This window comes from Patagioenas fasciata, chromosome 8 (assembly GCF_037038585.1).
Source record: "Patagioenas fasciata isolate bPatFas1 chromosome 8, bPatFas1.hap1, whole genome shotgun sequence".
Classification (NCBI taxonomy): Eukaryota; Metazoa; Chordata; class Aves; order Columbiformes; family Columbidae; genus Patagioenas; species Patagioenas fasciata.
Window position 1 is genome coordinate 23,530,539 of NC_092527.1, and position 15,645 is coordinate 23,546,183.

Here is a 15,645-nt window from a genome sequence, read left to right on the forward strand (position 1 = left end):
TGACCCCATCTGAAATGTTATTCTGAGTTTATTTCCAGTACTGTTGGCTGACTCTACCAGGGAGATGGAAGAAGAGGGCAGAGGAAAGGGGGGGTAGTGGAGTTTTCAGTTTCCAATAGATAATTGTATAGAGAGGTTCAATCAAACAACATATTTTAAGAACATACATGCATAGGAAGGCTGTTCATCAACTGGACCGTGTCATCTAACCATCCTCCAAACTGTAAATCATGGATCTTATCTGCTAAATTCTGTAGTGTTAGAGTTTCTGATTATTTTTGTGGTTTGAAAACTGTAAAAGAGTGTAAAGTATTATTCTTGTTTGAATAGGGACCAAACCAAAACAACTCTATTCTGGTTGTGTTGTCTTTGCCTGGCCAGGCACTCCAGGTAAGGGAATGTACTCCTTTGATATCATGATTACAGCAGTTCTAAAGGAGCAACCTGCATAGTCTTGCAACCCTGGAGGGATTAAGATTGTTGTAGGTGAGTTATATTGTGTTGCTTGTCGAAGTACTAGATGGAGCAGTGCAATGGATCAGTTATCTGGTGTCAGCAGCTGCAACTTGCATGAGAAAAATCTGTTCTAGCAGTGACAGGAGAAAGCCTGTCATGAATGTGTAAAACATGAATGTAACCCAAACCCTTGTTTTTCTATTATTGTTAGTATGGCTCCAAAAAGTCAAATGAAGCCATGCATGTTGTGTTGCTGATATCTAGGCTGTGATACTTCAGCGCTGAAAATGAATTTATATAAAATTTGAATAGTGCAAAAGTGTGTTTTAAAGTTGTCACAGTGCCAGTGGCTAGGCCAGCAGAGTACAAGTGGTGTTACTGCCTCTCTGTGTATTTTTGGTACATACTATATGTGAGGTGGTTGTGGTGCTCTGACCACGTCCATTCCACACCACAGAGAGGAAAGCACTACCTCTTGTTGACCTAGATATCAAAATGTCAGCAACCAACATAGATAACCACTGTTGTTCCCATTGCTGATGAGGAGTTTTCATAGAGATGCTGCCAGCCAGATTAGCAGAGGAAGTTGGCTGTGATGCTGAGATCTCCAGTCTCTTGGGTGGTAGCTTAATGCACCTGTCATCTTGTGAGAGCTGACCATGATCTTGCACTGTTATGCAGTTCAAATGAAGCCTCTTGCAATTATGTTAGCAGTGTATTTTGGCAAGGACAGTCTTTGAATATGAAGCACAATTTATTCCAGATAAAGTTGAAGATATCTCCAAAATATTACAGAACTGTAAAAAATATGAAAAAAAAGTTAAAATCTCATCAAGAAAGCAAGAGCTGCACTTTTTTCTTGTTTGAGAACAAGTTTTTGTTAATCATACAGTTGATGGGGTAACACCTGGCCCCTTTTCACTACAGCTGCTGTGAGCTACCCTGCCACAGGAAAGGGAGTACTTGTGCTACGGAAGATGTGCATAGGTGGTGTGGGTTGCCCAGGACGCAGCTTCAACCCACAGTGAGCAGGAAGGGGAAGCACTTGCAGACCAGCATCTCCAAGACACCTCGTGCCACTGTCCTGTAGACTTGCTCTGTCACTTGGAAAGGGGAGCCTTTCCCAATTAATAATCCACCTTGAAGCTGTTATGTTTACCCAAATTGTGTGTACTTCCTTACATTAAAGGATTTTGAACTTACCCTGGAAGAACAGTGTGGCATGTGCACCCCAGCTGCTCTCTGCTCTGGCTCTGCTTGTGCTCTCCTGGGAGCTTTGCACTTGTTCTTTATAGCAGCGCTGAAAGACAGCAAGGTGCTGGGTGAAAGACAGGAACCAGGCAGCCGTTGTCTGGCAAGTGTTTGGGAAGGGTAAGAAAAGGTCCTGTTTCATCTTTCTTCTCATGGAAAGTGTCACAGGATGTTTAATGTCCCTTCTGAGCAAAGACCTGCTGTTTTCCAGATCTTGTCTGAAAACCCATGCAGTATTCAGCAGGCCACTTAGTTTATCTTCCTTGGATAAACAAAAGACTGCTGGAATTTGAAACTTGTTCCAAGAGTCTAGGGTCCAAAGCCTGCTGAAATCTGTGCAAGTCCTTCCTGTGCTCTGGGATTTTGAATTGAGTTTGAAAATCTGAAAACTAGCAAGCAGCAGCAGCATGACTCCTAATGTTGTAAAGGGCATGCAGAGCTGGTGTGTGTGACAGAAGGCCATCCATATGCACAAGTTTTGGTGTTATTTCCACTCTTGAGCATTGCCTGACTTTGGAATATTTTAAGAATACCTCTGTAATGCTTGAGAGCACTGATCCAGAAACCCAAGTACAGGCTTTGCCTTGATGTGGAAAACAAAACAAAACACCTCTTAATGCGATCAAAGCACCCGTGGCACTGTTGAGGCTCCCTTTTCATCTTGGTGAAGGTACCACGCAAGGAGGGATGGTCCCTTTGATGACAACTGACCGAGCCGGAGCCTCGGTAAGGGGAAGCGCCCCGAGGAGCGCAGCGGGTCCCGCAGCTGGCAGCGCCGGGGGCAGCGAGGGAAGGGAACCGGCTGCCACCCTCCCAGCCAGCGGCTTTTCCCTTGGCAGCCGACGCCGTGGGCGACCAAGGCGGCCGTGGAAGCTCCCATGGGCTCAGAGCTCCTTACGGAGCGGAGGTGAAACCGCGGTGCCTCCTGGCCTCGTGCGTCGCGGAGCCAGCGGTGCAAAGCCCTGCTCGCCGCGGAAAGCCCAGCCCGGCCCCCGCCCGGGGGCCTCGGGAGTCACCACCCCCGCGGGGGCAGCGCACACCGACCGGGGGCGGCCCCGCTCCTCCCGCCGCCACGGGGGCTCCGGGCCGGGCGGGGGCTGCAGCCTGCAGGTAAGGGCTGCGCGGGGGCCGCGGGGCTCGAAGCCAGGATTGCAAGGAGAGAAGGGGCAAGGCCGCGGGGGCTGTGCTGGGTTTGGGGGGAGAGGGGGTGGTCCGTGCCGCGTTGGCAGCGGGGACATCGCCGGGGGTGCGGAGCGGGGCGGCAGCACGGTGTGCTTCGGAGGCGCTTTGCAGCGCTCCGGAGAGGCTTCAGCTGGGTCGCTTTCGTGCCCTGACTGCACTGTGGAACCTAGACCTGCAGAAACGTTAAAAAAAAAATTAACCCCACTCTTAAATTAAGAATCTGTATAGTTGCATACATACATAGAAACTGTTGGTTACATAAAATGTTAGTCAGACAGTTAAAGAATAAACAGCGTTTCAAGTTCCTAGATGGTATGAGGAAAACTTAATTCTCATTTTTTCGTGTTGCATAAGCAGAAAAAAAATGTACCTGTTCAGAAAGGTGGAGGAGCCACCTGTAAGAGGTGGCAGAGCGAGACTTTGCTGCCTGCATGTGTATATGAGTATACGGACCCTTCTGCCTGTTGCCTGCAGTCGCTTGCACAGGCTGCAGCTGTCTGTGTGTGTGTGTGTGTAGGTGGCTCCCAAAAGAGAAAAGTGATGTGCACATTGCTCAGTGATAGACTGCAAGACCTGGTATGTGATCTTCCACGGCAACAGTTAGCTGTGAATGTGGCTCATCTCGATGATTCCTATCCTGAACAACCTTGATACTTCTGGAATATTAACATAATTTGTTTCTAGAAGAATAATTAGCCCCTTTGCAAGACTTAACCAGGTGTGCAATAATATACTTAGGCTAGGTGGTATTGTAGGCATGTGTCTTACTAGAAATTTTGTGTTCACAGGAAGGCTTACTGAGTCTGGGAAACTGTTCAATGAAAAAAAAGCCAAAAGATACAACGCCTATTATCCTTATTTTGAACTTTCTGATAATTTACCACTCATTTATTGAAGTGTTCTTTTTAAATATCTCCAGAGGTAAGTTGTTAAATAGGTATTTGGGATGAATTTGGAGTTGCATGATGGCCTTTTGACTGGATTGATTTCATTAATTTAACAAGCTGGTCGGGGTAGCTGAGTCTGTTTGTTGTTGTAAGTCCACTCCTGCAGGGGCAATGAGGAAACATTTCCGTTAGCCCTGGGAAATTCAACGATAATGTGAAACTTAATGAGGTGAAACAGGATTGCATTTTGCCCAGAGTTATCCTATTATGCCTCAGTTAAGGCCGTATTATTAATCAGCTAAAACCATTAGCTCTTATTGTCTTTTCACGGGTTTTTTTAGCTATATATTTAATGTGCTTTTATTTTATATTTATTAACTTGCATTATATTTAATTTTTACTTTTCCAGCTTTTGCAATAGTGCAACAGAAGCTGCATTTTAATAGAAGGTTTCTCAGGGTTTCCCTTAGGGATTTCTAGGTTAATGCCTTTAAAACTTAATTATTAACTTTTGTTTAAAACTCAAGTTGGAAAGTGACAATGAAAGACAATATAGCACAGTGTGTAGCTTTATTTCACAGAGCTTTATCAGAATTGATTTTCCTGATAAAGGGGGGAAACCTCAGAAAGCTTCTTTCCCCCCAGCTTTCATGTTCACTTCACCCTCAAGTTGTATTACCTATCAAGTGGCTCGCTACAGTAGATCCCCCAGCTGATTAGATTTGCTGGGTTGGTTGTTGCCCACAACTCTAAGGAAGGGGACTAGGAGACCCCAGGGATCTGTATTCCCAGGCCAAGATCCTGCAGACTGGGCGCAGGGGGGGGAGATTTTTCAGATGTTTTGATGCAAGCACAATAGCTTCCTCAGGGAGAAATTTGGCATGTTTCCTTAGAGAACTTTGCTTGCGTAAGCAGCCCCCTGCTACCCTCTGAGCTGTACTAGTACAATCGCTTGTGGGGCTGGTGGTGAACCACATCGGGGAACTACGGGGGTTCAGAAGCGTCTTTTCTTCTTTGGTTATCAGTTACTTTTAACTCTGACTTGTCCGACTGTGTGGTGGCTGTGTCAGGGCTGAGAAGGTGGTCTGAGAGGAGGTAATGTGTAGCAGGGAGCAGGAGGTAAGGGCTGTTTCTGTCAGCATTGCTGCTCCAGGAAGAAGTAATTGCTTATCAAACTGGTCAGTAGCAGATGATGTGGACATGGCAGTTGCTTGGAAAATGTTGGTGAATGCTCAGATATCTTAATGCAGTTGTGTGCATATGCCATTGGCTGTATACACAAAGAAATGATTCTGTATTTCTGTTATAATTCTGAGTTTTCACCTAATCATTTAACTTTTGTATTATACAGCTATATGTTTGTGTAACTTCAGAATGCATTTCTTGTACTATTTTCTCTTGCAGTATGAGTGTTTCAAAAGCCCATTTTTTCTGGAAAATAGACCTAGACATCTTAAGTATATGAGTTTTATTAATCAGATTATATTCAGCTGGATATGTGGATAACTAAAATTCTAAAAAGGAAGATTAAACCACCCCTTAGAGGGCACCTCTAATCCATGAGAGCATAACTGTCACCTGCATGCAATTTACTCTTTTATGTGTACATATATATGTTAAATATGCTTTGAATGTAGTGTAGACCTGCTGTTTAATTCTGAATGGTAGAAGTGATCAGGCAAATAGCAGTTTTAATTGGTATGGTGAGACTGAAAAGTCAGTGGACCATAAGCTTTCTATAATCTGCTGTAATTTATTTCAGTCTGGAGAGCATTGATGCTTTTGTGCATTGTTTCAGGAGTTGTTCTTACTTCAGACACATGATCCTATTGCAGCCACTTTCAGTATGTCAACTTCTGTGTAGTATGTGTGCATATTTAAAGAATGATGGTTCACAGAACTTAAAGAACTAATTACTTGCTGTTACAGGCTTTATTCAACAGGAAAAAAAAAAAAAAAAGGTTTTTTTCCTTCTAACCTAAAAGAAGAAACTGTATTACAGTTAAGAAAAATATGTTTGCCTTACTGTTTGTCTTACGGTGGTTAACAACAACTGCAGTCTAGTTTAGAGTCACATGTAGATGTGAAAAAGCAGATTTAAAAAAAAAAAAAAAAAAAAAGGAAATCTTCATCTTATCCATTCCTTCAAAGAGGAAAGTGGTTTCTTGCCAGCAGCTTTATGAAAGCCAGATACATATTTCATATACTATATTGTTGCCTGTATTAATTGACATATATTGATGTGTCTGTGAGCAGTAAAACCGCAAGCTCCAGCTTGCCTGCAAGCAGTAGGCTTCCAGCCTGTGATATGGAGAAATTTGGAAAGGTAGAATCCTTTAAAACCAAAACTGAAGACATCCAGGCTAATAATTCGATTTTTCTTCACTGAAAAGGAAGATGTTTTCTATTTGTCTTATTGAACTGCAAAGAGAGTTTTGTTTTCTTCTCTGGAAGCTGTCTGCACTTGCCATGATGTGATAAGTGGAAGTTATCTCCAGTATATGCTATTGGCTTTTGCCAATAGGACTATATACCACTTCAGCTGCTCTGGAGGGAAACTGTTTTTCTGGATTGCCTCCTTGTCTCTCTTAGGCTTTGTCGGATGCTGGATATAACTACATGCAGGGCAAGCTGTGATCTTCTGAGTGCAAAATCTCTGAGTTAAGGTCCCTCGTCCTTCTGCTTTTGGAAGAAGCATTCTCCCTTTTCAGTACTGGAGGGCAGGGTGGTGCTGATGCTCAGCTGCTCAGATGACACCTGCCTGACACTGTCCTAGACCCCGTGGTAGTACAGATCAGGATCCTGCAGAATGCAAGCATAGCCAGGAGGCACAAACAGTATCTTCCCTTTCACTGCAAAGGCAAATATCTATCACTTCTGTCTCTGTAGCATTCTAAGCTGTGCGGGCCCCTGAGGCAACAGATCATTTCTTCAGAAGCAAGATAACTTATTCAGTGGTAAGATTAGCCAGCAATTTGTGGCAGACTTCTTCCCCAGAGCCTGTGGCAGCTGGGAACTGTGGAACTGGCTTGAGGGAATGAGAAAATATATTTTATTAGTGAGTTGGTATGAACTTAGTCCTCATTAGCAAAACTCTCAGTTACTTTGCATACAATACAAATGCCACCGAATAGTTGTTTCTCAGATGCAGTTCAGCGTTAGATAATTGCAGGTCATTCACAAAGCAGGATATTCTTGCTGCTTTTCCTTGGGACTTAAATGATGCAACACTTCATGTTATTTGTGTTACATGTTACATTTATTAGTTTCTGCTTGCCTCCTTTGATGGGATAATGAAATAAGAAGGCAGTAAATGAAGTGGTCTTTAGTGTTTGCTTTCAGACAATGTTACCTGTTTTCACTGAAGGATTGTTGTCTCTTTTTTTCCTTTTCTGATGTTTTACTGTAAGATGGTTTCCTGGGCTTTGATGTGAATACTGCCTCAGAGTGTAATGTAAATAACAGAGAAGAACGAAGTAACTGTCTTTTTTTTTTTTTTTAATATGCGTTGTATATCTCATCCATATTGTGGATATACCTCCACACTTGTATGTACCAGGAAACAGGTTTGCAAGTTGATGCAAAGCAAAAGTTGGGTAATGCTATTAAAGTGAACAGAGTTAAAACAATGTAAAAGTAAAACACTTGAGGTAAACTGGGCTCTTTTTCACTATTAAACATTGTTTTCTTTAACTATTCTGATTGTCACAAGAACCTATTCAGTTTCTGGGGAATATTGTCCTTGAATGATTTTTCAATGGTAAGTACACTATTTGCTGCCAGAGGATCGTCATAACAATGCCAGAAATAATGGTATGTGTGGCCCTAGGCTATATGTGCATATTTAGTTATAATGTACATTGTTGTTCTTTTAACTCACTGGTAGGTTATTTATGGAGAACTAATTTGTCACTCTTTTCAACTTGTCAAGTTTTTTGTTTGATCTGGGAGGGACTGGGAATTATAAATTTTCCTTCTGCTAGATGAGAGTTGGCCTGTGCTTGTCAAGAGAAACATCTCTTCTGATCTTGACACTTGGTGATATCGTCGAAATGATATATATATCTTGCCAAGAGATGTGGCCAAACTTCTGGGATTCCTCAGCTGTCTCAGTTTGCTGGTGTCCTTGCCTACGTACACCATTTACACTCAATTTCTTCTCAGGTAACAGTGTACCTAATGTTTGGAAGATTCTCTTGAATTCATTTTAAGCATTAGTTAATAGAGCAGATGGAACATGTCTTAGACTGTTCATTGTACATACATCTTAAACTTGGTTGGCTTTGAGAGCTTCTTGGAGACCACACAAAACTTCTTAGTTTAGTCCATTGAGACAGGCAAATATCTCCTCCTTCAGTCCATTTTAGGGCTTATCTCGTCAAGTCGTTGTGTTTAATAATATCAAACTCCTTTGACAGAGGAACGTTTGGAACTTGTTCAGGCAATCTTCTGGTTGCTGCACAGCTGTGAAGCTATTAGTGGAGAGCTGTGTGCTGCTTGTCTGTGGTCACTGCCCCAGCTGCTCTCTGCTCCATCTTCACTTACTGATCCTGCAAGGGACTATGTGATCCCACATGAAATCAGATGCATTACTCATGATTTCCCCAATGTACCAGCGTATTTGGATTCGTAATTTCTCGGCGTGGTGTTTGTTCCTCTCCTTTGGAGGCCCCTGTAATCAGTCCTTCAAGCTCATCACCTTTATTTCCCTGTAAAAGTCACTAAAAGAACAGGGAAAGGAAGAGCCGAAATGAGAAGAGTCAAAATCCAAATGGTTCTGCTTGCAAGACGTGCTATCTTGACCTTTCTGTTGCTGAAAAGCTGCATCCAGGCTCTCAGCTATTGAGGTTGACACTTCCTGGGCCAGGGATGTCACATTCTGCCTTGCCCATACAAGCACGGCTCAGCATCAATGTTCAGTAAATATCTATAGCTGGTTTTCAGTCATTTTGCAGCACTGACCTTGGTGGTAGCATAGGGGCTGCCTTTTTCATAATATGGGTTAATTTTTGAGTTTGTAACCTGATGTTTTGAGTTGACACTTAAGGAACTCGTTTGGTGTTGTGTTCCCACTTGAATGTGGAGATGTTGTTACACTTGTCATTAGAAGCAGCTTTTCAAACCAACACTACCTGTTTTGGATAAAGGCAATGGGCATTTGGGAAACTTCTTCATAAAGTGCCCTCTGCTTCTTGATTCCCTTTTTCTGTTTGCTAAACTTCTGTAATAGTGTTTCTTTATTTAATTAGTCTGAATGGTCCTTGGGGCATGATAACAGCAATAGCAAGCAAAAGTGCCGTTTCCATTGAAATGGAAATCAGCTGAGCAAGAAAAGTTAGCTGAGAGGAGCAGCACTTCCCCTCTTGAAGGGACTGAATTAATACAAAGACCAGGTAATTTCTCCACTTCAGCAATATTAGTACTGTGCTTCAGTAGCATCTGGGCCTTTTCGTATAAAAGCTGTTTTCATTATTAAGTATGGAATTAATGCTGTTTCCTCATCTAAAACAGTTTAGACTATTTCTCTGTGTATCTGATATTTTGTATTAAAAGTGACCCAAATATTTAATTTGGGAAATGCAGCTGCCATAATCTACAACTTGATGACAGCAGAGAAATTGGCATTGGATGAAAAATGTACTGAGTGCTGCGTCACGGTTGTATAAAAAGCCCTCAAACTCTCAGCAAAAATATACAGTTTGTGCCATTATGTATTGAAGGACCTGGCTTCCACCCTAAATATGTGAAAATCTCAGCAGTCAAAACAGGATGTAATTGCAGAACAATAAAAATGGTCAAATTTCATTTTCATTTTTGCAAATTGACATGTGGCTACAATGCAAATTAGCAGGGAAAAAACAAAACAAAACCTTTGTAGCAGAGACATCCCTGTGCCATCCCAAACAGAGCTGACCTCCTGCAGAAGCAAGCACTGTTATTTCTGTACCCAGTTCTTTAGCTCAGTCGTGCACAGCACAGATCCCAAGCTTTTGACAGTTATCATATTGATTTGCCTAGGGATCCAGATGCAGAGTGTGTAGGGCAGGAGAGCAAGGCAGTGCAGGACAGAACAGGATATTTAGGATGAACTGTAATTCATCCCCTGCACGATACAGCGTTCTCTACTCTGCATGAAGCCAGTGTTTCATCTCTTTCTCGTTTGTGGTCAGAGCTCTTTCTATCAGCGTCCATTTAATTTAGCCTGATGGAGTAGCAAGTTGGAAAAAATAAACAGAATTATCCCACACAGTTAGTTTATTCTTAATGAAGTTAATGGAGTATAATCTCCGGGGAGTTGCAACCCACATGATGTAATTCTGCCTTTTGTTTATGATGCATGCTATGTAGAAACAGCCTACATGTGACTGATGGTAAAATGACACTTGTCAGAATTTCCAAGTTCAGCTTGTTTGCCAGAAAGGGTGAGACAAAAAATACTTCAAATGAGAGCTCCTGAATGGGCAACATGGGCTTGTTGGCAGAGATGTTTTGCAGTGGATTCCTTTAGTGGATTACTTTTATCCAAACGAGAAAGTAAAATTTGGGAGATAGTTGTGAAAACCTCGTACATGAAGCTAGTCCTTGGACTAACTCCTTGAAAATTAGAAAAGTTAGTTTTATCACTCCTAGAGAATATAACAAGCATGTAAATGATGTCAATATATCAATGCCTCCTGACAGGGAAGGACTGTGCATTTGGCTCTGAAGCACTAAATAAAAACTGGGTGGTGAAAAAGTGGAAAGAAAAAAACGCATAAACACAACAGAGGATGTGAAAGTGGCGACAGGCAGGATAACGTGTGAAACAAGTGAGTGTGTTCCAGGGTGACTGTGAAGGAGGAAAAGGAAATCAGCTAGCACTTGAGGACTGATTAAAAGTTGGATAGGATTTGTTTGTAGTAATTTAAAATTTAACAAATGCAGTCTGCCCTAATGCAAAATGCCTGCTGAAAAATAAAAAAGATCTAACAATGCAGCATTTGGAGCATGCAACAAAGCTTCCTGCGGGAATGCTGACAGAAGGACATTGCTAGCAAAATCTTGCAGGTGTTTTTCAGGCTACCAACATACACAGGTGTTACTTAACTGGAAAAGGAGACTTAGCTCAGTGAGAGATGTCTTAGCTGAGAAACCTATGGATGAACCAACAGTTCTCTGTAACAAGTCTTCTTTGGGATACTCCAGGTTACTCTTTCAAATAATTCAGAAGATGCAACTTAAATAATGCTGTCATAGTAGTTATAGTTTACTCCTTATGTGGGTTGAATTTCCATTGTAAATAGATGTTCTTCAAAAAGATCACTAGAACCTGTTCTCTTTTGTGGAAAAGACTTAATATCACCTAGAGAAGATTTTAAAGAATATAATCCCCTGTGTATCAAGATATAAACATTGGTTTTGGATGTGATTTTTGTTGTCTGATCATTCTTGAGTTATTTTTGCTGCTTTTGTCATCCATGTAATAAACTGTTTAAAGTGAAAGTGATCCCCCTAAAAGGATTATTGATAATGGGATCTAGTTAAGGGACAATTACAAGGTTGGCTGGAGTAACAGGATAAGAGGATAACTGTTGAGCCCTCTTTTTAAGTCTCTTGTTTTTTGTTTCCCAGGTTGACAAGTGGTGAGACTTTGGCAAAATGATACTCATATGACTGCCCAATCTGAACAGCTAGCAAATGCATTTATTCACAATGGCTCCTTGACCAGTGACATCAATAAGGAAGCTGAGATAGAGTAGCTAGGATTACTTTTTTTTTTTCTTTTTTATATCTTTCTCCTAACTCCTATTGGAGAATGCTACCAGGTTGAAAGCCTATACTTATTTCTACAATATGTTCCTGCATTTCTTAGCCAGGTGTTTGGTGTTATAAATTTGCTAATACAGTGGTACAAGATGCTGCAACAAATGGGCTGTAGTTGGTCTGTGGTATGAAGCAACAGAGCCTGCGTAGCTTGCTTTTGAAGTGTTTCCATTTGAGATCTTGCTGATAGGAGTGTTTGGGTGTTTTACAGGAGATTCGGCAGGCTGGGTCTGGTTTGGGGGCTGGGGTTATAAATTGCTGTAATTAGGACTGTTTAATAGGAAGAAGAGAGAGAGCATTTTTATCAATTCTTTCATGATCAATTCTTAGATAAATTTCTAGGGTCTTTTTTGTCTTAGATAGGATCAGTCTCTTTCTCTCTTTTCCCCCTTCTGAAATCCTTTGAAATGTCACCCTTTATGGGCTCTCTTATCATTGCTGTCTAACATTTAACAGGATGACTACCTAATGTCTTGTCTTGCTGCTCCATATGGGCTCTCTTTCTTTTACAGCAGTCTGCCTTCTCAGTGTAGCTGTTGAAGAGAAAAGACAAACATGATACAATCTAGGGAAAGTGGTTTCCTGTTTTTCTATGTACTGTCGCATCACTTAACATAATTCAAACTTCTCTTCTGTAAAACTTCTGTCCTCCCTACTTACAGGTTAGTTTTCCTGACAGAGACACCCTTGAGTTCTTTGCTGCAGAGTCCTTGGTCAAACGCTTTTTGTGAGTTAAGCTAATCCCATGCTTCTTGTGGTCAGCTATTTTTTTAAGCATTTTCTCCAATTATGTCTCCATTTCTTAAATGTGAACATAGGCATGTTTGAACACTTGGTTAAATATTCTGCTTACTGAAAATTCTGTGTCTATGGAGCCAAGAGAATACAAGGTGAGGAGCTGTATAGGAACACCAGAGAAAATGAAAATTAAATTTTAAAGAATTAAAATAGCCAGAAATCTGGAGAGGTAAACCATATTTAATGGGACAGGCAGATTTTTTTCATGTCTCACTTAAAAACCCGAAAACATTCTCTATGGAGAGAAATATTCTTTAGCATAAATTGAGAAACTGTATTTCTGGGCTGCAATACTAATTAGAACATCTGCACGCTTAAGTAGCATGGAAGTTCCTGTGGATCATTGCTGAAAATGGTGTAACCAAGCAGCTGCAGCAATATTCACTCAGCAGAGGGAACTTGAGACACTTTTCTCAAACCTGTGAAGATTCCCTAAAAGCTAAAATAAGCTATTAAGTATCTAGTTGAAATATGGATGGCTTGGTGAGACTGAACGGAATACAACATGAAGAATGTGCTTATCTGCCCAAGACATATCGGTTGTTTGTTAACTTTCAGTGTGTGATTTCACTAAGACAAACTGTTACTTGTGAATAGATGCATGTTTTCACAATGTGAATGCTGTCAAATACCCTCTTCCTGGTCAGAGACTTTTTTTTTTTTCCTTTTGTCGCATGCTAAGGATTTTTCCTCTTGACCTCCATCTGTTTCCTTGTCTTTCATTTTAGTATCTGAAGTTTCCTTCCCAGCTTAGTAGCTTCCCTTTGTTATTTTCTGAAGTTTGTGCACAGTGACACACCTATAAGCTTTCTTGTGCAGAGATGTGTTCATTGGTATATACCTATGGCTATATTATTTTACATAATACATAGAATATACTATAGTATCCTTTTTTTAAATAGAGTAAATGTGACCTGTGCAATGACTTCTCAGAAATATCTAATCCTGTGAAGCAGGGGTGTCAAATACATTTTCATCGGGGAGTAGTTACTAGTAATTACTCCTACATTTATACAGTCCTAAAATTACCTTTGGCCCTTTGAAGGCAACCGTGAGGCTGATGTGGCCCCCAGTGAAAATGAGTTTGACACCCCTGCTGTAAAGCAACATCCATCAGTACTTGCTTGTTGGAAGCCTGTTTCAGGACATAGCAGGCATCTTGGGTTTTGTCTTAAACTGTTGTCTTTCCAGTATTTAGAGACTTTGCTTCTGTTCCTGATGGGGATTATATTAATGCAGCATTGTATATACAATAATTATATATTATTGTTATTAAAGGGAAAATTAATAGTCACTTTGAAATGATAGTAGGTCTGTCTTAATTTTAGAGTTCAACATTTCAGCTGAAAACCTGTCAAGAAAAATAATGGTCACGGTGACAATTTGCTATCATATGGTGCATATTGTCCACTAGAAGAGCACATATGGCATTAAGTATCTTAATAGCTTTGTTTCAGAGTATAAGCTTGTGTGAACAAAACAAAATAGCCTGCCTTGCCTTTTCATGCCTGATTAGTTTTTGCAAACAAATGTTGCATATTGAAAGAGAAGATGATGAATTGATGCTAACAGCAGCCCTAGAACATCAGATAAATAGAGGCAATCTTCTGGATAGCTTGTTCTGTAGGTACCAAATTTGTTTTGTAAAATAGTCATCTCCTTTCCATTTAGAAAGCACTTGTGTAAGGCTCAGATCTTGAAAACAGTGACAAGTGTTTTTCCTTCTGAATTGTTGAACACTTCAAAACAGGGGAAAAATATGCCTTTGTTTAAGTGCAGTTCCTCATTTTACTAAAACACAGCCAGGAACCTCAAGGACATTACAAACCAAATTAGTTTTGCATAACTTGAATAAGGCCTTTCCAGAAATGGAAGAGCTGAAAAGATGAGAACTGTGAAAGAGCTCAAAGTACAAGTACATTTTCTGTAAGTACATCACTGAGATTTCTAGGTGAGGGCATGTGAATTTCCCATGGTCCTGCCCCCTGCTTCTTTGGCTTCCCTCTACCGAGGGTGTCTGAGTGCGGGGCATCTGCTCTCCCAGGACACTGCCGGACAGTTTCCAGCACCTCCCCAGGCTGTGACCCCACACTGGGGTTGTGGTGGAGCTGGTGCCCATCTGCATTGATTTCTTGTTAGAGACGAGGCACAAAAGCTGTCAGCAACAAGAGCTTTTGGGTGTCCTTTGGCACTTCTAGGTGTGTGCAGGAAGATGTCTCCTCAGCCTTCACTTATTTGGTTTTATCCAGGCACAGCTGCACTGTTGGTGCCTGAGCGCTCCTGGGGTGCTGGTAACATCCTAATTTTCTCTGGAGGGATTAGATGAGCATTTACTTGGTATCTCCTTTGCCAAGTCATCTCCAGCTAGCCTAAGAGAGGTTCATTTTTGGATTGCCCTTGCCAAAGTAGAATCTGAGGTGAAGAATCTGTAAAAGAAGGGGAGAGTAGTGATTTCCAGACTGACTGTGTAATGGTCTAAGAAAAAATGTACTATTACCACACGTTCTATGGCAGCTTTGCAGTGGTGTTCTTTCTCAGGGCAAATTTTCCTGAAGAAGGAAAAATTAATATACCAGATGCAGGAAAAGTGTCAGCTGGAGACTTCTTTGAATAAAAACCTTTTTCAGCATTTCAAAATAATTATGGTTGCATGTCAATATTTCTTTTAGGATATAATGAAATATTAATAAGTGCCTCATAATTCAGAAAATCGAGGGAACTGTGGCTGTTTAGCCTTGAGAAAAGGAGGCTGAGGGGAGACCTTATCGCTGTCTACAGCTACCTGAAAGCAGGTTGTAGCATGGAGGGTGCTGGTCTCTTCTCCCAAGCAGCAAGCGGTAGAGCAAGAGCAAATGGCCTCAAGTGGAGGGTTGGGGAAGGTTTAGATTGGATACTAGGAAAAAATTATTTATGGAAAGGGTTGTCAGGCATTGGAACAGGCTGCCCAGGGAAGTGGTTTAGTCACCATCCCTGGAGGTGTTTAAAAGGTGTTTAGACGAGGTTCTTAGGGACATGGTTTAGTGCTAGAGTTAGGTTAGGTTATGGTCAGACTTGATGATCCTGAGGCTCTCTTCCAACTGAAATGATTCTATGATACTGAAATTTAACTGTAAACAAGAACTGCTTAACAAAATGCTTAATCATCATGAATAATATGTCATAAATCTAAAAAATGGCAGATAATCACAATAAATCAATAAACATATAAGTAGTTCTGTAAACAAACAACAAACCTTCCACAACTGTTGCCTAATTACCATGTGTTAAA

General features: G+C 41.2%; 1 protein-coding gene across 12 annotated transcripts in view; it reads left to right on the forward strand.

The window, feature by feature from the left end:
* Positions 1 to 15,645, forward strand: part of SLC16A12 (solute carrier family 16 member 12) — a 37,784-nt gene that overhangs the window by 1,702 nt on the left and 20,437 nt on the right. For 5 of the 12 annotated variants that reach the window (XM_065843943.2, XM_071811933.1, XM_071811936.1 and 2 more), the window contains exon 1: positions 2,728 to 2,817. The exons of 1 other annotated variant lie outside the window; for it this stretch is intronic. Coding sequence is in view for 1 of the 11 variants with exons in the window: in XM_071811929.1 (XP_071668030.1) it covers positions 2,395 to 2,817; positions 3,678 to 3,810 (556 nt within the window). In the remaining 10 variants the exon portion in view is untranslated. Of the gene's footprint in view, positions 1 to 2,265; positions 2,818 to 3,440; positions 3,466 to 3,674; positions 3,811 to 4,724; positions 4,896 to 15,645 lie in introns of those variants that run through there. 6 more of the 12 variants (XM_065843937.2, XM_071811935.1, XM_071811929.1 and 3 more) reach the window with 5 other exon arrangements.